The sequence below is a fragment of the Acomys russatus genome, chromosome 20 (assembly GCF_903995435.1).
Source record: "Acomys russatus chromosome 20, mAcoRus1.1, whole genome shotgun sequence".
Taxonomy (NCBI): domain Eukaryota; kingdom Metazoa; phylum Chordata; class Mammalia; order Rodentia; family Muridae; genus Acomys; species Acomys russatus.
Genome location: NC_067156.1, coordinates 3,542,508 through 3,565,358, shown reverse-complemented (window position 1 = coordinate 3,565,358; position 22,851 = coordinate 3,542,508). Strand labels below are relative to the sequence as shown.

The following is a 22,851-nucleotide window of genomic DNA, read 5'->3' as shown; positions in this document are numbered from 1 at the left end:
CAGAGGATCAAGGTTCGGTTCACAGCATCCACACGACGACTCACAATCATCTGTGACTCCAGTTCAAGAGGATCTGGCCCCACTTCTGGCTTCATTGTCACCAGGCACACACATGTTGCACAGACATGCATGTAGTAAACTATCCATACACATCTTTTTTTTTTTTTAATTTTTAAGTGATTACTGACATCTGCTGGTTGAATGAATGTCACAGCCAGTGTAGTTTGGCCACATGATTTTTTCTTCCACTCAGCCTTTTTCTCTCACCCATATTTTCTCACAGAGATAAGTTTTAGGGGGTGTGGAAGTTAGGAAAGGAGAGCAGGAAAAACATAGAAAGAGATGACCTTTAATATATGGGTGACTTCCCTGGCGTACAATTGACAGGGTTTTTTTTTTTTTTTTCCTACCATGCCTCCTTCCTATTGGGATCATAAAAGTAAGGTCTAGAAAGAGAGCTAACCTGGGCTCACTCTAACCCTGCCTTTGCCAACTCCAGCCCAACCCACACACACACACACACACACACACACACACACACTAACCACAGAGCTCCCACGCATTGCATGGGGCTCCTTGCCTAATGCGTCTGTGGGGAGTACTGTTTCAGAGTAGACACTTGTGTGACTAGAGCATGGAAAACAGAGACTGGGATGTGGAGAGGTGGCTCGGCAACCAAGAGCATTAAGTGCTCTTAGAGAGGACCCAAGGCCGGTTACCAGCACCGATGTTTTGTGGATCAGAACTGCCTATAATTCCATGTGGTCTGGCATCCTCTTCTGCCCTCTGAAGGCACCTGTACACACACACACACACACACACACACACACACACACACACACACACACACACACACACCTAACACTACTGGAGAAAACACCGAACACAGAAAGAATACAGAAGTTCCACAATCAATGTTATATCAAGAACCACAAAATAGGGAAGTGGTGCATGCAGAATAATTTTGTCACCTAAACCACTGTTCACTAGAGTACTGCCCCACTGACTTCCACTTTAAGAGTTTTTATTATTAAGGTTTTCGAACATTACATTGCATTGTTAGAGAGTACAGGGCAAGATGGAAGCTCCGGTCCATTCAGGTAGCCGAGGTGACAGAAGTGAGGCCACTGTCCTCAAGAAGATACTGACTGGTTCTGTGGTGATGTGGGTTTCTTTTTGACACAAAACATTTTCCAGAAGGCCTTCTGGAACCGTCTGTGACATAAGGGGTACAAAAAGGGATTAACAAAAGAATTGAACCACTGCAGCCAGAAGGCGACGCTGTACCAAGCCGACTTGGGGCGCTTCTCTCTGGGGTACGTTGAGAGAACAATCGTGAACAGGCAATATGGAGCCCAGCAAATGGCAAACGCACTGAGGAGGATGGCCAGGGACCTGGCCAGCCTCCTGCCTCTGAGAAGCTCCTGGTGATCCCTTCGGTGAAGCGTCAAGGTGTCTGATCGGGAGAGGGAGCCTTCTTTGAAGGCAATGATGCTGCTATTCATGTGGCTTCTTAAGGACACCAGGAGACTGCTCTTTCTTCGGGGACTTTCTGAATGAAGGGGTGTGGCTGGTTCCTTCAGTGCAGGAAGAGACGTCCTGGAAGACATCGCAGCTCTGGGTAAGTGTCCAGGGTTACTGGACAAGGTAGAGATGAACCCAGCATGGCTCAGGCACCTACTGAGACTGCCACGCTTCCACAGGCTCCAGTAAATCCGTACATTGAAATAGGCCACTAAGGTGACGGGGGCCAGGAATTCCAGGAATGACGTAATGGCGAGGATGTACCACTCTGTGACAAAGCCAGGCTCACACTCCTTTGTGTAAGTACTGTTCTTCCAAGAGTCTGAGAACAGAATCATCGGGCCGTTTACCAAGAACGCCAGTATCCAAACACCCACCATTTGAGCAAAAATCTTCACAACGCTAGTATGTTGAGCCCTATAAGACACCTACAAGAAACCAGACACATTAATTTTTTTTGTTTGTTTGTTTGTTTTTGGTTTTTTGAGACAAGGTTTCTCTGTGTAGCCTTGGCTGTCCTGGACTCGCTTTGTAGACCAGGCTGGCCTCGAACTCACAGCGATCAGCCTGCCTCTGCCTCCCAAGTGCTGGGATTAAAGGCGTGCACTACCACGCCCAGCTCCAGACACATTAATTTTGATTAAATGAAAACAATGCAGAGTCCATGAAGCATCCTACAGGCACTCAAAAGTCTCAGGGCTGTGCAAAAGCCACATTAACAAACATGAGATTGTGTCATGTGCCCAGACAAAGATGTCAAGGACAACAGAACTCAGCCAAGATGGATGCGTCCTCAAAAATTATCAAGAGAAAGCAGAAAGTCTCAAGGTGGAGCTCTGAACACCAGAGCAAGGCCAAGGACACTACCTAAAGTAAGAAAGCCTGATGTAGCATGCACCGTAGCACATGGGCGGCCGGGACAGGGGGTCCCTGAGGCCTCCCTCAGTCTAGCCTGATTGGCAAGCATCACACCAAAGAAAGACCCTGTCTTAAAGGAGGCGAACGGCATTTATAAAGATGACACCTGATGTTGTCACACTTGCACACATATGACACCTGCCCGCATGTAAGCACACACATACACATACATGAGAAAAGGTGGATGGTACCCCAGGACTGATGTTTCTGGCCACCACATACATGCATACACATGTGCACATGTATGCACATGACAAAAGAAACAAACAAAGAGAAGGAAGGAAGAAAGGAGGGAAGGAAGGAAGGAGGGAAGGAAGGGCTTCCCCCGCCCCCCGCCCCCGACCCTATTCTGAACAATTACTGGAACTGAGAACACTCACCGCCACTTCTCAATCTGTGGCCTAGAACAAGGCAGGTGTTCTCTTCAATGAAACAAAACGGTCAGTGTCAGAATGCATCACGCAGAGTGGGCATATGGTCGGATGATGTTTCATCCATGAAAGCAATGTGTCTTAGGGAATTAATAGAGATAAACGTGGAGAGAGAAACGTGTACCACAAAACACCTTCTGCAAGATCGGCACAGTTTTAAACACTTTAAAGGTCATGGCTTATCTGACTCTGGCACTCAGGAAGATTCACACGAGGACCCCATGAGGAGGCCAGCAGCAGAAAGAACACTTGCACTACCACTCTCAAAAGACTGCATGAAAACAGAAAGGTGCCCGGCCATGTGGGAGTGATGATGCTATGTGTTTCTGAACACGCTCAGGTACTTCTGTCTATAAGTGTTTCCATAATAGGTGAAATTGTAAGGATAGGCTGTGTTGAGAGACATGACTACAGCAAGTGTCAGTGTGTGAGTGTGTGTGTGTGTGTGTGTGTGTGTGTGTGTGACAAAGTCAGACTTCCACAAGGAAAAGTGAGGTTAGGTTTTGTGAGTGAGTGTTACCCTCTGCGACCTTTGTGTCAACCCTGAAATCTTTAAGACTGACTTTGAAAGCCTAAAGGCACATAAAGACGAATCGCTCTGCATCAGGAATAAATATCTCAACAAAGAAATCAAAGCCAGGACCCAGCCCATGCCAGGAAAGTGCTCTAACTACTGAGCTACATCATGGCCCTTCCTTTTCAATGCAAGAAGTCATTATGTGGCTCAGCTTGACACTGAATTCATTGTATAGCGCAGACTGCCCTTAAACTTGAGGTCCCCCAGCTTCTGTGCCCTGGCAGCGCATGCCTGTCACAGAACCAGGAGGGGTTTTTGTGTGTGTGTTGGTTTGGCTTGATTTTATGTTTATTTGTTTTTATGTATATGGGCCTCTGTGTGTGTGTGTGTGTGTGTCTGTGCGCGCGCGCGCGCGCGTACCACGTGTGTGTGGTGCCCCTGAAGCCCAGAGAGAACACCCAATGCCCAGGGACGAAAGGTACATTACAGATGGTTGTGGGCCACCAAGCGGATGCTGGAAACCAAACCAGAATCCTCTGTGAGAGCAGCAGGTGCAGAAAGAGGTTTGCATTTGTTTTTACGCTGTGGGGTATCAATCTCTCTGCAAGTCTGGGAGATCTGCGCACTTTCGTCAAGCGCAAATGTTCCAGGTTTCTCACACACTTTGCTTACAAGAAGAGAGGTGCAAACAACCTTCTCTTGCTATCTCTTATCTTCTCTGTGAGTTTTAAAATCTTAGTGCGCACACGCACACACGCACACACACACACACACACACACACACACACACCTGCTGGTGGTTCTGAGAAGCAACTCAGAAGCAACCTGGCCCCACGACGCTGACCAGAGCCTCACACATACACATACACACGCACACACATGCGCGTACACACACGTACACACACATACCCACACGCATACACGTGCATATACGCACACATACGCACATGTGCATACACACACGTGCATGCACATGCATACACATACACGTACACACACGTGCTCGCGCGTGCACACACACACACCTGCTGGCTGTTCTGCGAAGCAGCTCAGAAGAAGCCTGTCCCACGACGCTGACCACAGCCTCACACATACACACACACACACACACTCACGTGCACACACACACACACACACCACACGCATGCACACACTCACACATGGGCGCACGCGCACACACATACACACACGCACACAAGCACACATACACATGCACACGTGCGCACACACACACACACCTGCTAGCGGTTCTGAAAAGAAGCTCAGAAGTAGCCTGGCCCACGATGCTGACCACAGCCTCATACACACAGCCCAGTCTTCTCTCTTCCACTTCTCCTGACACTAATTAATACATCGCTGGCACCAAGTCTAACGGTTGTGAAGATGGGAACAGTGCCCAGATGGCCATAAACCTGCCTTAGCTTTTTAATTGCTCTGTTCAGCCTTTGTAATGCTATAAAGCAGCATGCTAGAGATGCCCTCTCTCTTCCATTATGCATAAGGCCGATTGAGATAATGGACATCTGAGGGACCTGAGGAGAGGACACAGAGCTCATCATCCCTTCACCTCAGGGGAGCATTCTTGACAGATGACAGTTCAAGCATCACTGGGACCCAGACCTAGCTGATTGGAGTGGCCTCTCTGAAGTCACTATCACCCTCTCCAAAACATGTGCATTATTCAGGATATTGCCCCCTGCCCTGCCTCCTTCCCTACCCCGGTAAAAAAAAAAAAAAAGCCAAACATTCTGTCAGTCATATTCCACCCAGGAGACAGGGAGGCCCACTGGAACTTTCTGATATTAACAATGAAAAGAGTCTTATGTTCAACTGCATTGGGTCTCCAAGTGAGGCATGCTGTATCTTATCCACAAGGATCTATGAATGTGACCTTATTTGGAAAACCAGTGACGGAGTTAATTAAGTTAAGATGATGTCATATCAGACTTGGGTTCATCTCAATCGAATAATGACTCGTGTCCTAATAAGAAGAGGGGGGGAAAGACACAAGTTCCCTTCTGAGTTCTGCTTGTGAACATTTAGCTGCTGAGGTGTGCATGGCCCCCAAGCTGCCTGCTACCACTCACTCACCCTCCTGAGGAGGTCTATGGCAAGCTCACAGCCTTCACTCTCAGCCACATGATGACAGACGTGTCTCCAAGCCAAGGGCAGCCTCACATCCAAAGAACAGTGAAAAGCACAGAAGGTCTTCCAAGAGCCTTCACAGAGAGAGAGACAGAGAGAGAGAGAGAGAGAGAGAGAGAGAGAGAGAGGCCAGCCCCATAGCAGCCACCCTGGTGTCAAACTTATAGCCTTCAGAGCAAGGAGAGCATACTTCCTGCTGTTTTTAGTTGCACAGGCTGTGGCCCTTCACCAGGATCCCTAGCCAGTCCGTCTAACACTATTCTCATAGTTTAGATGTGGTTGCCGAGGTTCTCTCTTCATCTAAGATAAAGGAAGATCATGTCTCCCCACTGTCATCCTGGGCACACTGACTCTTCCTCCCTCCAGCTGTGATCTGCCTCCACTGCTCATCCCCGCCCCCCGACTGTTGGTCCAGCCACATAGGACCTGGTCCACCCTGGACAACAGAATGGCCATCCATGTCAATGGTTCCCAGGCCAAGGTTCCTATTGGTCCAGCCACATAGTACTTGGACTGCCCTGGACAACATCACGGCAGTCCATGGTGATGGTTCCCAGGCCAAGGTTCCTGTTGGTCCAGCCATATAAACCTGGTCCACCCTGGGCAACATCATGGCCATCCATGTTGACGGTTCCCAGGCCAAGGTTCCTGTTGGTCCAGCCACATAGGACTTGGACCACCTTGGACAACATCACGGCCGTCCATGGTGACGGTTCCCAGGCCAAGGTTCCTGTTGGTCCAGCCACATAGGACTTGGACCACCTTGGACAACATCACAGCCGTCCATGGTGACGGTTCCCAGGCCAAGGTTCCTGTTGGTCCAACCACATAGACCTGGTCCACCCTGGACAACATCATGGCCATTCATGTTGACAGTTCCCAGGCCAAGGTCCCTGTCACCATCTTCTCTGCTTACAGCTACAGCCAAAACTGAGTTTCCCACAAACTCTGCTCAGCAAAGTATGAGTGCCCTCTGAGCTGCCCCGTCATTGTTTACACTGTTTTATGCTCAACTCTGTGTTCCTAGGAATGGAGGCCCAGCCACCTATGTCTTAGCAAATTAGCAGCCTTCACAGTCAGAGAATTCCTTAGAACAAAACTAGGGTTAACGCACACATGTGAGTGCGCGCACACACACTGTCTATCTTTTCTAAGCTCATTTTCTAACTAGATCATCTGCTGTCTCCTTTTTTTGTCTATCAACTTGAGAAAAGGCTCAAGTTCTTAGGCAATCACTGAAGAAAGTCCTAGGAACCTCCAGAAAAGGTTTAAGGTGGGCTAGGTTGCAAAGATGGCTCAAGGTTAAGAGCACGTATGCCTTAGAGAGGTCCCAGGCTCAGCGCCTAGAATCCACTTTAGGTTTCTCACACCCAACTGTAACTCCAGCTCTGGAGGATCTGAAGCCCTCTGCTGGCCTCCTTAGGCAAGTGCACTCATGGGCACATACCACACAGATACATAGATAGATAACTAAGCATTTTTAATGGGTTTATAAGGATCAAAAAAGTCACCTTGAAAATGTTAAAGTACAAATAAGAAATAGTCTGTTTAACATGGCTTTTAAACACTTGACCATATCTAAGGCAAGAAATGGAGTTTTTATATCATAACCAACTACACAGAAGTAGTCACTGAATGGTAGTTGCCTTTAGTTGTGTGGGGGTCCTCTTATAATGCCTATTCGACTTTTTCTTTAGTTTTTTCTGTTCTCTCCCATTCTAGGTTGCTTTCGTAGATGAAAAAAAAAAAGATAGAAAAAACACAAACCAACTGATTACAACCAACCAAACAGGTTCTATGATTCAATCCTAGGATAAGCCCAGCCTTTAGAAAATTGGGAAATTGTTGACATCTGCAGTGTTAACCAAGTCATCCACACTTTCTCTGTATTAGCCCATATAAACTGCAGTGCTCTGATATGGGTGAAGTAGCCATGACAACCAGAGGAGTTAGCTGATGTCCTGTCCCACCATTTTACTCTTTTTCCTGGCCATATTGTAGCTCAGATAGAGACCACATTTCCCAGCTCCTTTTGCACTGAAATGGCAGAGTCCCACCAATGACACATCAATAGAAATGAGAGTGAATCCCTACCCCCTGTTTAAAAGAAAATCCCTTCCTGTGGACTTCTATTCATTTCTAGAAAAGAAACCAGAGTAGCAACAGCCTGACTTTAATCAGAAGGTAATGGCCTAGAGCAAAGTCACCATGCTATTGTCCATTGTCCATGGAATAAATCTGACCCACTACTAGTTCTATAAATAAAGTTTCATAGGCACACAACCAGTACACTGCTCTACACACAGCACACACATACACTCACACACACAGACACACACCCACACACTCACACACACAGACACACACATTCACTCACACGCACACACATAGGCACACACACACTCACACACACAGACACACACTCACACACACAGAGACACACATTCACTCACACACACACACATAGACACACACTCACACACACACACACACCACAAATTATCTAGGGTTATTCTCTGTTCAACAGCAAAGTTGAGAATACCATAAATACTACAAAACTGAGAAGAGTTGCTACTGGGCCCTGGATGATAAAAATTTGCTGCTCCCTGACCTAAAGCTGGCAGAGCTACCCTGTTAGTGTAGGGTCTTGGAGGTCCTAGGGTTACCTTCCGGACTGTAACTGTCTACCTTTTCTAGACTGTTGTGTGAGAAGAAAACAAATTTGTCTTGCTTGAGCAAAAGTATTTTAGAACCTCTTTGTCCCAACAGTTTGTCTTTTATGTCCTCTAATTCCTCATCCTGTTGGGTCCTCTGGGTATGTCTCCACCTAAATCACCACCTTTCTCCCAAATACTACTTCCTGCATCTTAGCACTTAGTAAAATGGACCATACAGTAGTCCTCCAGAGCTTCAAGATGCTAAGATCCAGGAGTAAATGAGGTCAACGGTTGCAAATAAAGTCTGGGAGCTTGCCCAGTGGATAAAGCGCTTATCAGGCAAGCGTGAGGACCTGAGTTCAAATCCTCAGGACTCATGAAAAGCAAGACGCCAGTGGTGTGCATCTGGAACATCAGCACTCCCAAGGAGAGATAGGAGTCAGACACAGAAGAATGCCTAGAAGTTCACAGGCAGGTAGCCAGGCATACAGAATGGAAAACAGCAAACCTGTCTCAAACAAGATGGAAGCTAAGAGGTAGTCAGTCCTCTGACTTGCATCAGCATGTGCGCGCATGCATGCATACAGGCGCACACACACACACACACACACACACACACACACACACACACACACACACACACACGAGAAGGAGAGGGAGAGAGAGATCCACTCTTCCTCCATTTTTAAGGCCACAAATCACTGCCCCACATTTTTTGTGGCTTCTATCTACCCATGGCCTAATTTTCTCCTTTGATCTATTGCTGGGAGATTTATCTTGCTTAAGGATTGCTACAACTAACTGATGAGGCTGTCCCAGGTTTTGGTTAAGTTCATCTTTTTTGTTTTGTTTTGTTTTGTTTGTTTGTTTTTTTGTCACACACATCCTAAGCTCGCCCTGATGTATTAACTGTCTTCTCCTTTGGGTGTTCAAAAATCAACTTTCTCACCCATTCATTCTGAGATTCTTTTTTAGTTGCCCACAAAGTTCTGTCTTGAGGAAAAGATTGATATCTGAACTTGGCTGCGGGGTATGAACTGTCACCTCACAGACATCCAAGCTACTGAAGAGCCAGTCAGGAGTCCTCACAATGAACCTTGAATTTTCGTTGGGCCTTTCCCCCATCCCTCCGCCCCATTTCAGACACTGATAGGAGAGTTAAACAGATCACACAGAATTAAAGTCAGTGAGAACTATAGGCCAGATGTCAAAAGGATGAAAAGCCTGAAATTTGCTCAAGTCCCTGAGATTTGTGCCCAATAGTCCCAGTGTAGGAACATATGTATGGGTTGGGGACCCAGAATTTACAACTACATGATCTTCTAAGGAAAATGAATGATTTTGTGACTTACAGCATTTGAAACTGACTGGCATCGATCGTAGCTAATGAGGACAATATTGTAGACAGATGCTGTACACAAGAGATAGTCAGTAATGAGCCAAAACATGCAGATGTCACGTCCAAAGTCCCAGTCAAACACCGTGTGAGGGATGTACAGAGGGATGGAGATCATACCTGTACAGAAAGGAAATGAATTAAAAAACAAGACTGGACCGGCGAGGTCGCTCAGTGACTAAAGATACTTGCAGCCAAACTTGACAACTCCCCTAAAACCACATGACACAAGGAGAGACCTAACTCCTTGAAGTTGTGCTCTAAACTACGCGTGCATAGCATGCATAGCATGGCATGCTGTGGCATGGACACACACACACACACACACACACACACACACTACTAAATAAATATACAATCAATTCTTCAAAATATTTTAAAATAGTACATAACACTGACTGAAAAAAAAAAGGTATATTCTAATGGATATGCCACAGAATGACACATCTACATCCACTGAAAATGCTTAGTTCTTGCCACGGTTTGGATAACTGCCTTTCAAGGGTGCTTATGTGAAAGCTTGGTCTTCAACATGGTAGGATGGTAAACGCTGTGGACTTCTAGAAGAAGGAGCCAAGTGTGAGGTTCTTAGCTCACAGGAGCAGGCTCTGGACAAAAATGTCGAACAGAAGCTCCCCCTTCCCGGTTCTGGAGGGGAGCACTCACTCACCCACATGCTCCCAGCCATTGTCACCTGCCACCATCAGGGGCCACCCAATCTTAGATTTGAACTGCCAAACAGTGATGTAAAAATTTTTTCTTTCTAAATTAACTGCCTCAGATATTTTGCAGTAGTAATGTCATGCCAATGAAGTTAGGCATAAAAATTGTTAGCATTTTACCAAATTCTGTAGAATTAATAGCCCCTCTGCACTCTTTAAATGTTATTTTTAGAATAGTTGTCATGAGCAACATACCTGTGAGGGCTTTTTATTACTTCCCAAACAAAGTACAGATCCTAACCTTATTTCCAGCCATTTTCACCGTAATTCATTTGTATGTTCTTTGTCATCCACCCCAAACATGGTGGGTCACCCCAAACATGGTGCGTCACCCCAAACACGGTGGGTCACTCCAAACATGGTGGGTCACCACAAACACGGTGGGTCACCACAAACATGGTGGGTCGCCCCAAACACGGTGGGTCACCCCAAACACAGTGGGTCGCCCCAAACATGGTGGGTCACCCCAAACATGGTGGGTCACCCCAAACACGGTGGGTCGCCCCAAACACGGTGGGTCACCACAAACATGGTGGGTCACCCCAAACACGATGGGTCGCCACAAACATGGTGGGTCACCACAAACACGGTGGGTCACCACAAACATGGTGGGTCACCACAAACATGGTGGGTCACCCCAAACATGGTGGGTCACCACAAGCATGGTGGGTCGCCCCAAACATGGTGGGTCACCCCAAACATGGTGGGTCACCCCAAACACGGTGGGTCGCCCCAAACACGGTGGGTCACCACAAACATGGTGGGTCACCCCAAACACGATGGGTCGCCACAAACATGGTGGGTCACCACAAACATGGTGGGTCACCACAAACATGGTGGGTCACCCCAAACATGGTGGGTCACCACAAGCATGGTGGGTCACCCCAAACATGGTGGGTCACCACAAACACAGTGAGTCACCACAAACATGGTGGATCACCCCAAACATGGTGGGTCACCGCAAACATGGTGGGTCACCGCAAACATGGTGGGTCACCCCAAACACAGTGGGTCACCACAAACATGGTGGGTCACCGCAAACATGGTGGGTCACCACAAACACAGTGGGTCACCACAAACATGGTGGGTCACCGCAAACATAGTGGGTCACCGCAAACATGGTGGGTCACCGCAAACATAGTGGGTCACCGCAAACATGGTGGGTCACCGCAAACATAGTGGGTCACCCCAAACATGGTGGGTCACCGCAAACATGGTGGGTCACCCCAAACACAGTGGGTCACCACAAACATGGTGGGTCACCCCAAACATGGTGGGTCACCACAAACACGGTGGGTCACCCCAAACACGGTGGGTCACCCCAAACATGGTGGGTCACCACAAGCATGGTGGGTCACCCCAAACATGGTGGGTCACCACAAACACGGTGGGTCACCCCAAACACGGTGGGTCACCCCAAACACGGTGGGTCACCACAAACATGGTGGGTCACCCCAAACATGGTGGGTCACCACAAACATGGTGGGTCACCACAAACACGGTGGGCCACCACAAACACGGTGGGTCACCACAAACACGGTGGGTCACCCCAAACATGGTGGGTCACCACAAGCATGGTGGGTCACCCCAAACATGGTGGGTCGCCCCTCCCACAGAACTACCCTTATGTCCACAACCCTTTCTCTTTGCCAACATCATTCTTCTACAGTGTCCCCCTCTTTTATGATTTGATTCTGGGGATCAGATCAAGGGCCTTACATGAGGCCCACGCTGCTCCCATCCTCCCCTCCTCTCTCTCCAATGCTGCATTTAATTCTGTCAGTTCCTGCAAGCCAAAGCCCACCGCCTCCATGCCCTCCTTCTTGGAAGCTCTTTGGCTGAGCTGATTCCTTTGTCTCTTACACTTTCTCAGCAAGTTAGCTATGTTTTTAAAGTTTCCATGCATATTCATTAGGCCTTATGACATCATCATGTGTGAAGATAACATGCCTTACCGTGCAGTCTCCCTCACTGCCACCCCTTGTCCTTCTCTGTCTCCCACAGATCCTTCCTCTTCCAATCAGTGGCCTCCCTCTCCTCTCCTCTCCTCTCCTCTCCTCTCCTCTCTTCTTCTTCTTTTTCTTTCTCTCTCTCTCTCTCTCTCTCTCTCTCTCTCTCTCTCTCTCTCTCTCTCTCTCTCTCTCTCTCTCTCTCCCTCTCTCCTGGGAGCAGCCTCCCCAGTAGCTGTCTTCCACTCCTGTGAGGTTTGAATAACCTTCTAGTTGTATGTTTCTGTTAGGGATGGGGTTAGTTTATTGAGGCAGGATCTCACTATGTAGCCCAGGCTGCCCTCAAATTTACCGTGTAGCTTGGGCTGTCCTTGAACCATCATCCTTCTGCCTTAGCCTTCCTCCAGGCCGAGGGCTGAGATGACAGGTTTACTCACCAACTATGCTTTCAATGACCAGTAAGCTTCCCTGTGGTGACTTTCATATCATCAGTTGGGCGGGGAGAGAAGAGGAGACTATGGCAGAAAGCAGAACCCCAAATTTACCTCAGGTCGATCAAAGTACCTCAAACCGAGACAGTCGTATTTTGGCCCATCACTGTGGCTTTCAGTGCTCCCAACATGCATATTTTCCATCTCTACACTCATTTTTTCCACAGAAGGAGAAGTGGGTAACCACTAGACCCTACTGACTTGAAGATTAAAGAGATCTGAGTTACGCCTTCTTTTCCCCACTCTTGCTGAATTCTATGAAAGAGGAAGGATGTGTTAAGGTTTCTAGAAGCTGCTTTAAATAATAGCTGGCTTAGAACTCACTGTTCTGTTCCTGTGTATGTATGTGTGTGCGCTCGTGTGTGTGTGTGTATGTGTGTTCACTCGTGTGTGTGTGTGTGTGTGTATGCATGCATGTGTGTGAGTATGTGTGTTTGTGTATGTGTCTGCATGAGTCTGTGTGTTTCTGCGTGAGTATGTATGTACACTTCTGTGTATGTGCCTGCGTGCATGTGTGTGTGCATTAGCACATTTGTGTGTGTGCATGTGTGAGTGCATGTATGAATGTGTGTGTGCATGAGTGTGTGTGTACTCATGTATGTGTGCATGCATGTATGTGTGTGCATGAGTGTGTTTGTGTATGTGTGTGCATGAGTGTACATGTGTGAGTGTGTGTATGTGTATGTGTGTACATTAGTGTGTTTGTGCATGTGTGTGGATTTGTGTTGAGTGTGTGTTTGTGTGTGAGTGTGCATGAGTGTGTTTGTGTGTGTGCACATGTGCGCGCACGCGTGTGTATGTGTGTGTGCGTGTGTGTGTGTGTACTTGCCTGGGCACAGAGGCCAGAAGACAGCATTAGGAGTCCTTCCTACTCAGGAGCTATGTACTTTATTTTAATGATGATGTCTCTCACTGCACGTGGAGCCCACTGATTCGGTGAGGCAAGAAGGCCAGCAACCCCCAGCAAACCTCACCAGCTCACCAGCACTGCGATGACAAGTGCATGCATGTCACTGTGCCCAGCTTCATAGGTGGCTTCTAGGAACTGAACCCAGTTCCTCATGCTTGTGGGGCAGGCCCCAAAGACCGAGTCCTCACACAAGACCCCATCCCTTTGGTTTTGGTAAAGCCCTGCTGTCTGCATGGTGTTCTGGTAATAGATGGCCAGTTCTGGGTCCCTCTCTCTATGGAGTAATGGTGACACCTGTGGCTCGTCCCAAACAATTTCAGTAAAGTGAATCTGAACTATTTCTCAGACAGGCCTGCTCCTGCCTGTTCCTCCAAATCCGCTCTGAAATTTTGCTTCTAGATACTATTGTTAAGTGAAAACAAGGTGCTTCCCCAAGGCTAGAACAATGTGCCTCTGGCATGGGTAATTAAAACGAAGTGAGAGAAACCAAGTAAACTATATTAAAAGATGGCAGTAAAGGCAGGTGGGGTAGGCGGGGAGCAGGACTGAGGATGGAGACAGGGGCGGGAAGGCCCTGTGAGATTCGAGACGCCTGCTGCTCCCCACCCACTCACTCCATCCTCTGGCTGGAGTACTTAGCACACACTATGCCTCATATCCTTGGAACTGCATTTTTCTTAGAACATTCTCCCCCAGTCAGCTCCTTCTGTTTGTTCAGGTGTGTTTTTCTCAGCGAGCCTTAACCCTCGAGTTTCATATTAAAATCTCCTCTCCTCCTTCTCTTTCTCTCTCCTACCCTCCCTCTCTCCCACTCTCATCCTGCTATATTTTTCTGAACAAAAAATTATCAGTTCTAAAACACCACACACTTTTACTCACCTATGTTGTGTATTATTTGTCTCGGTCCTTAGAGAAGGACTCCTAATGCCCGGTAGAAAGGGAAGCATCTTTTGCCCTCTTTTGACTTGCTTTGAAATGTGTAGCTGTTCCATGAATGAACTGAGGACAGTGGGGAAGCCCAGTTTGCCTTAAAATTGACACCAGTCTCATGTTGACAAGCCAGCTTAGAAGCTGCTATCTCCTCCTTAATAGCAGGCAAAGGTGAGAGGAACTAATGGGCTCCGGGGATCTTATGGATGCATCTCCCAGCAGAGAGATGCAGGAATGATGCTGAGGATGCGGAGCACTATGTGCTCTTTCCTCTCCCCATCATCTTATACGCAGAAGCTTCTACACTCTCGGAGCAACTCTCGTCACACACATCCCTGAAGAGCCCACATGAGGATGTCAAAGAAAAGGCCGTGGGGAAGGGAGAGACTTCACCAGGAACCAAACTTGCTAGAATCTTGACCTAAGGCATCTCAGCTTTCAGGAGTGTGGAACGCAAATTCCTATTGTTTAAGCTTCTCAGCTGCCAGAAGCCAAGAGAGAAATCCTGAACCAAACTGGTAAATAAAGGTATTTAAAAGCAAAAAAACTCCCCATCCTACAAAATTGTTTCAGGCTTTGTTGACATCAACCACACTTGGCATCTGTCCAGACTGCCCTGACCATCCAACATGTGGAAGATAGGGGGAAATGCCCATGGCTGGTAACACTGGCCACACAGTACCAATTCAGTAGATATTTCCACCCATATGCACGGCCATAGTGTATTCGTTACTTTTGTCTTATTGTGATCAAATCCTGGACAAGAAAGAACTTAAGAGTTAGGTCAATTCTGCCTTACAGTTTGAAGAGTACAGCTTTCCCAAACAGCACCACCAGCCAAGGACAAATTGTTCAAACACATGAGGCCGTGAGGGACAGTTCACCTTCAAACCGCAACTAATAGTGTTCAGATGAGTGCACAGTGAGATGCACATGGCATCCAGTACAGCAGGCAGACATCCTTCTTCAGTTTAGGAAGCTAACTACTTGACTGCCACAAATGTAGAGTCTCTATGGGGTCTAGCTCCGAAACCCGCAAGCAGAGCCCAGAGAGAAAGGAGGGACCACAGTCCCAAATGCATCTGAGGACCTACTCTGTTCTGCCATCACCCCATAGCTGTAGTGGTCACTCCAGCCACGAGGAATGCCTGCCTTAGTGACCTTTTGGGGGTAGGGGTGCTGCAAGATGGCTCAGCAGGTAAAGGTACTTGCCACTAAGCCTGGCCTCATGTGATGGATAGAACCGGTTTCTGAGCATTTTCCTCTGATGGCTATATACGCGCTGGGGCACAACAGCCACTCACACACACACACCCCACTACCCAAACACATGCAAAATAAAAGTAACAGCAGTGGTGAAAATAATAACAATTGGCTGGCAGAGAACCTCTCCCTCATGCACCCCTCCAGGCTCAGAGCCTAAGTGTACACTTGAGAGGATAGCGAAGACCACAAGGGCAGGACAGAGCTCTCGGGGACTGCCCCATGTCTTGTCCCGTGGTAAGCGCTGTGTTAAAGGGGACCTCCTCCGGAGGATTCAGTCAGAGCAGAGGATGTATGAAGGAGACTGGAGATGAAAGCTGCACTTGGGCTGGGCAGGGGCTCAGTTGCCAAAGTGCTTTTCTGGCAAGCAGGCAGTCTCTCCTACTTGCTGAGTTCCAGGCCAGTGAGAAACGTGCATCAGGAAAGGTGGACTGTAGAACCCTGAGGATGGCACATGAGGTTTTCTTCTGGCTCTCACGTGCACATATACACACATCCACTTTGTGCAGGCACACACACAGGAACTTCGTGTGCACACGCGCACGCACACACACACACTTGCCTTGTTCTGTTTGTTTGGGACAGGGTCTCACTATGTAAGCCTGGCTGGCCTTGAGCTCAGAAATCTACCTCCCAGGACCTAGGATTAAAGGCATGGGCCACCACACCCAATCTGCATGCATGCAAACATTTTTAAAAGAAAAAGGGAAGCTCTGTTTGACGTGCTCATGACTTCTGTGCTCATCCACATGCTGGTGGAGGGAGCAGAGTTGACCAAGTCATCACATCTACAGGCATAGGCTGTGCCTCCTAGCTATGGTGCTCAAGCCCCGAACAGAGGCATCTCCTTGATGCCTGCCTGGGACTAGACACAGACACACTTATCCTTATCTGAAGCTCTCTTGGTTTAAAAGTTTCCATCCAAGGATTCTTCGGCTCTTTACCTCATTCCTGCCTATTTCTAGAGTCATCAGGGCCTCAGTCTCACCAGGCCAAAGTACAGCGTCTCTTTTAAGTGCTAAATGTTACCTAAAGGCTGTAAAATTCCATGAAGGAAGAAGAGAAAGATCTGTGTTTTCAGAGCAGACTATTTTCTCGGCTTACACACACTTGTAAATTTACACATGTCATGTGAACATAGACAATATGAGGAAGCATCCGTATCTAGATGCAAACATTAGCTGGAGAGGTGAAATTGAAGACAGAAGTGGGAAGATTTAAAGCAGACACCACACGGATACACACACACACTCTCTCTCTCACACACCCATGCATACACAGGTACACACACAAGTACATGCACACACATGCACACACACATGGTCAATGTGTAACTCCTACTAATCATGAGGCCCCTAAGTTAAATTTCTTCCACTCTCAGTTTTTAAAAAAGTGTAAGATTGGTTAGTCCCCTTCATCTGTGGCCTGCCATCTCTATGCTTGGTGAGCTCCATTCCGTACTGACAACACTCTCTGGAGGTCTTCACCACATGGAGTTGAGCTTTAGCCTTCACTTCCTCCACCCAAGCGTTTGTGCAGCAGCCTGCAGCACGCACTCGGAAAACCCATCTCTATCTCTAGAAATCCTATCTGTCCTCAGGGTTGCACTTGGGACACCACGATCCTGTAACCAAGTGTGACTCATCTGTCCTCTGAGTGTCCACAGCACCCAGCATCATTGTGGGGCCTCCCACTGAGCCACATTCCAGCAGTCCTGTGACGTCATCTTACATTCCCTGCCGCTGTAGGAAGAGACAAAGCCACTCTTGTGTGGATTCGCTGATTACCTAACAGTACTTTTGTGCCCAACTCTGTGCATGATGCAAACCTTGGTGAACTTGGTTTGAGTCAAAAATATATCTATCAAGAAGTCAAAAGCTAAGAGGACTAACATTTACTGAGCAGCCACTGTGTTTTGGTCAATGACCAAAAGGTGCTCTGGGTTTCATTGTATTTTAACATAAACACAAGCTTTACATAGCTAAGGAGAAAAGTCTCCTAGGAGCTCCTGTGAGGATACACAAATACTCTGAAGTACTGTAGCTACCCTATGCTGAGCATCGTGAAGAGAGGAGAGCAGAGCGCCTTGTCGGCACAGCAGGCAGAGCCGCAGGCTCACCGAATGGGGTTACAATAAGGGAGTGAAAAAGAATTTTTTAAACGTTGTCAAAGAAAGAGGACTCTGATTTCTGTGAGCTCTTGAGAGAGTTTGATGCCGTGGTACTCTGTTTTATGTAGAACGGCTGGCCGCTGGCTGTGTCCGATTCTGAGCTGTACAGAACACTGACCATGCCGTTCCATGGTACACATCACTTCCTGGTCATGTGGCTTCCAGAAGAGACATGATTTCTATACGCCTCAATACTGGATACAAAGGAAACATACTAAGGAAAAATACTTGTAAATCTACACAAGTTAGAAATGGCTCTGAAAACAGTCTAACTGGGACACTAAAATAATTTTAGAACTGTTCTAAACTCATTTACTCTACTGAATATACATATACATATACATATACATATACATATACATATACATATACATATATATATATATATATATATATATACTGTTCTCAGATAAAACATCCCCTATTCATATACATAGAATTGCCTTTAAAGTGGCATAGGCACTCTTCTCAGAGTTCTAACGCTTTCACTTTTCCTTCTTAGCCCCTCCGATTCATACAGTCCCTGCAGTTACAAGACTTTAAGGTCTTAGAAATAAATGATAGCTTGAAATAAAGACACATAACTTACCCACGAAGAAGTCAGAAATGGCCAAATTAATAAAAAAGTAATTGCTTCGATGCCTAAGGTTTCTGTCCATCACAAAGGCTAAGATGACCACAGCATTGCCTAGCATGATCGCCAAGGCAAGCAGCGCCATTGACAAGGCCAAGGGAGCTTGAGCAGCTAGTGGCAAGCTGCCAGTGCCGTTAGCACCTGGCTTCATGTCAAATGACGGTCAGTATAACAGATCCACCTGGCCAGGCAGCTCTAAGAGGTCTGCATCCCCGAGAGATGCTTCCATATATACAGGCTCCTACTCAAACCAGCATCTTCAGATCAGCTGATGATTTCACACTACTTCCTGGTTATTGATAAGCATCAACTTGTGGTAGCAATTTCCCTTTAACTGACACTGAAAACAGTGTTTCCACAAAACAGAGAAATTGCTTGTCTTAAGCGATTCAATGGATTCATCCACCTCCCAGATAGAGAGCAATATTATATATTTGTAAAACATCATCTATACGTCGTTATGGGCCACAAGCTGGGGTTGAGTGAGATTCATTTTCTTTTATATGTATAGATCCAACTAAAGATTCTCTTCTGGACATAAAATGGTGCTAGAGATTAAATTTCACTCTGTCTCTAAAACAACCCATAAAGGGGGTCAGGGGGCAAAGGGACTGTTCTCCCTGAGAGACAGAAATTAGGGAGATGCTCACAGGGGTCAGTGAAGGGAAATAAAGGAAAAACCTAACAAACCCTTGGGGCCAAAGGGATGGAGCTGAGAGCTGGCAGAATGGGGTGCAGACTTGAGTGAACCCCAAGGCTCTGCACAAGATCTTCCATCTCAAGTATTCACCTGAGTGTTGATCAGGCGTGTATAGAGGAAACTATTATAGGCAGCAGAAATAAGTATTTGAGAAGGTGAGAGGGAGTGGTACCCAGTGCTTATGTAAGGCTGGTTATTGTATCTGCTCCCCTTTGGCCAGATGAAAGTGTTCATCATTGCAGAGGCAGTGTGTAGTACACTCAGAAAGGCCTAATTAGTCCCAAACTAAGTATTTCTTGGGTTCTAACTAACGACACCAAAGATCAAAACCTTTGAGAATTAAATGGTTTTCAAATAAGTTCAATGCAACTCTGATCACAGTTCAAGACTATACGGAGGTGGCTGATGCATGTTATCTATCCCATCACTAAGAAGGCTGAGGCAGGGGGATTGATGTGGCCATAAGGCCAGATTAGGCTGCATACTGAGTTCCAGGCTCAGCTGTACTACAAAGTGAGAAAGTATCTCAAAAAATAGAAGAAACAAGTATGTATAGACCATAAAATAATCCAACCCAAAGAGGTAAAACTTACAACTAATATCAGGCATTTCAGGAAACAAGCTAAGAAAGCCATAATGAATAACCTCATTTGTCCACCAAAACAAATCTAACAGTGCACAATTGCTAGATTAAAGAGACAGACAGGGATCCCAAAGTACTTATTATATCTGTATTCTATCCTTGGAGAAATTGTAAAACTATAGAAATTATTCTAAAGGCTCAAAACCCATAGAAGAGAAAACTAAAATGCTTTAACTGGAAGAGTGTCAGATATCACAGAAGAAAGAATTAAAAGAACGCAGAAATAATAATGTTATTGAAAATTAGGAGACAAGGACTAATTGTGTCTCAGAGGAGTCCCTGAGGAAAGAGAGGGAAAAGTGGAAACTGCTGCAGAAGAGTCTGAAGAAAGGGCAGGGCTCCCTGAGAAAGTTTCCCTTTCTCCAGCTCTTCCTTTTAATGGGACTTCATTTAACCCCAGTTAGCCTCCACTTAACCCCAAGATCAATAAAACAAATGACAGCTCCTGCTGATGAGGATATGGGGGAAGAGAGAACATTTATTCACAGCTGGTGGGAGTGAAAACTGACACATCTCCTATGAAAACCCGTGTGGAGTTTCCTGAGAAGGCTAAAATTGATCTACCACAATCTCGAGGTATACCGCTCTTGGTCGTATACCCAAAAGCCTACACATCCTAACACAGAGACACTTGCTCACGCGTCTTCACCATTGCTGTATCTGGAACAGCTGGAAACTGGAAACAGTCAAGATGTCTACCCACGGATGAATGAATAATGAAAATGTGGTACGTTACATATTGGAATAGTATTCAGCTGTTAAAAAAAAAAATAAAATCATGAAATTTGCAGATAAAAGGATAAAGCTAGAAACAACCATCTTGAATGAGGTAACACAGATCCAAAGAGATAAATATTACATTTTCTCTTAAATGTAAATCTTAGCCCTTATATTAGTATGCCACAGTCAAAATAGCCATAGACATTAGGTGCCTATTAAGGGATCAGGGTTAAAGGAAGTAGCTCTCAAGAAAGAAGAAATAGAATACAATCTTTTGGAGAGGTTAAAGGTAACTTAGAATAGAAGCATTAAATAAGGAGTGAAGTGGGAAGTCAGGGTGAAGGAAGAAATATGGGGAGGGGCAACTAACACTAAAGGCTAAAATAATATGGAAGCCTACCACTGTAGAAGCTTCCTGAAATATATAAATATATAAAAGGAATCTTTATCAAAGCCTTCCCCTGCAGATTCAAGGATTTATATGGAAGAGAAGGCAAAAAGATTGCAAGAGCCACCAGTTGATAAACCAAAGAAACAGTGTCTCTCAGGCACAACAGGCCTGATACATATGTGAACTCACAGAGACAGTGACAGAACTTACATGACCTGAATACATTGAAACGAGACAAAACCCCCAGCAATTAAACAAGGAAGTAGAAACAAAAGTCCATCCATCACTGGGTATATTAACCACCCTCCAGGGCAGGCTCCATGCCCAGGAATAGTTGCCCAATGCAAAAAGAACCCCCCTTCCTCCTCCTCCTCCTCCTCCTCCTCCTCCTCCTCCTCCTCCTCCTCTTCTTCTTCTTCTTCTTCTTTCTCTCTCTCTCTCTCTCTCTCTCTCTCTCTCTCTCTCTCTCTCTCTCTCTTTCTCTCTCTTTCTCTTCTTTTTCTTTCCTCTCTCTCTGGCTCTGGGATCCGGGGGGTGGGGGTGGTAGAAAGAGGTTTAGTGTCCACAGAATGGATCATCCTATCTGCTTGATTATTGAGCTCCTCCTCAGCTGAAGTCATCTTTTAATGAACATTTACATTAAGTACACAAGTATTTCCCCATCCTTTGCCCGTTTGAAGAAATATATGCACATTCTTCTTCCCCGGATGTCTTTCTCACCAGTTTTGCAATCATGCTATTCCCAAGTCCCTGACCATCCAGCCAATCCATTGGCAACAGCCCATAAATCAGAAAACAATCACACCTCTGACCATTTCTCCTTCCAAACAAACGGTACTGCCATATGCACTGCCCAAAGTTCTGCCCACTATGAAGATTTCCCTTCACGATTGTCTTTCAAGGTTGTCCCAGGAAAAAGTTGTGATGCTGCAGTTGTCCACTTCTGGGTAATGGCTGGATAACATGCGGAACCATCAGTAAATCAGGACCTAGTTTTCTCTTCCTCAGTCAGCTGATCTAAGGAACATCCCATGAGGCTATAGGTACATGGTTGGCATTGTAACAGGAGTAGAAATCATAGACATTTGGGCAACTTCTTCATGTAATTTTTGCTTGTGTCATCTTCAATACCTACTTGGGCCCAATCATGTATATACCACTTCCATTTGATAATAGATTGCTGCTGTGCACATCCTATTTTATGACTTGGTGGGTCCAATAACACCAAGTTCATGATAGGCAGCCCAGGTCTCGTGGTAACTTGGTGGCCCACTGTCAAATGTTCAGTTTCCACTAATGGCCAATAGCAGTCATAGCGCTATCTTTCAAAGGGAAGATAATTGCCTACAGGTGACGGTAGATCCTTGGTCCAAAATCCCAGAGGCCTGCCAAAGCTCCAGACAGCATCACTATTGGCTACTGACATCTAAAGTACCATTGTGTCTGCTGGATCATATGGTCCAAGTGGTAGAGCAGCCTGCACAGCAGCCTGGACCTGTTGCAGAGACTTCTCTTCCAGGCCCGACACAAAGCTAGCAATTTTCCAAGTCACTTGGTATGGGCCAGAGTAACACACCCAAGTGCAGAATGTGCTATCTCCAGAATCCAAATAGACCCACTAAATGTTGCATTTCTTTCTTGGTGGTCTGAGGGGTCAGATGCAATAACGTATCCTCCACCTTAGAGGGAATATCTTTGCATGCCTCACACCAATGAACTCCTAAGAATTTCACTGTATAG

General features: G+C 46.4%; 1 protein-coding gene across 1 annotated transcript; it reads right to left on the bottom strand.

The window, feature by feature from the left end:
* Positions 1-1,074: 1,074 nt before the first annotated feature.
* Hrh4 (histamine receptor H4) lies at positions 1,075-18,896 on the bottom strand. Its single transcript, XM_051163469.1, has 3 exons — positions 18,613-18,896; positions 9,545-9,708; positions 1,075-1,952 (listed from the first exon to the last, which is right to left on the bottom strand). The coding sequence occupies exons 1-3, from the start codon at positions 18,806-18,808 to the stop codon at positions 1,134-1,136; spliced, it is 1,179 nt and encodes a 392-aa protein (XP_051019426.1). The 5' UTR covers positions 18,809-18,896; the 3' UTR covers positions 1,075-1,133.
* Between the last annotated feature and the right edge of the window lie 3,955 nt (positions 18,897-22,851).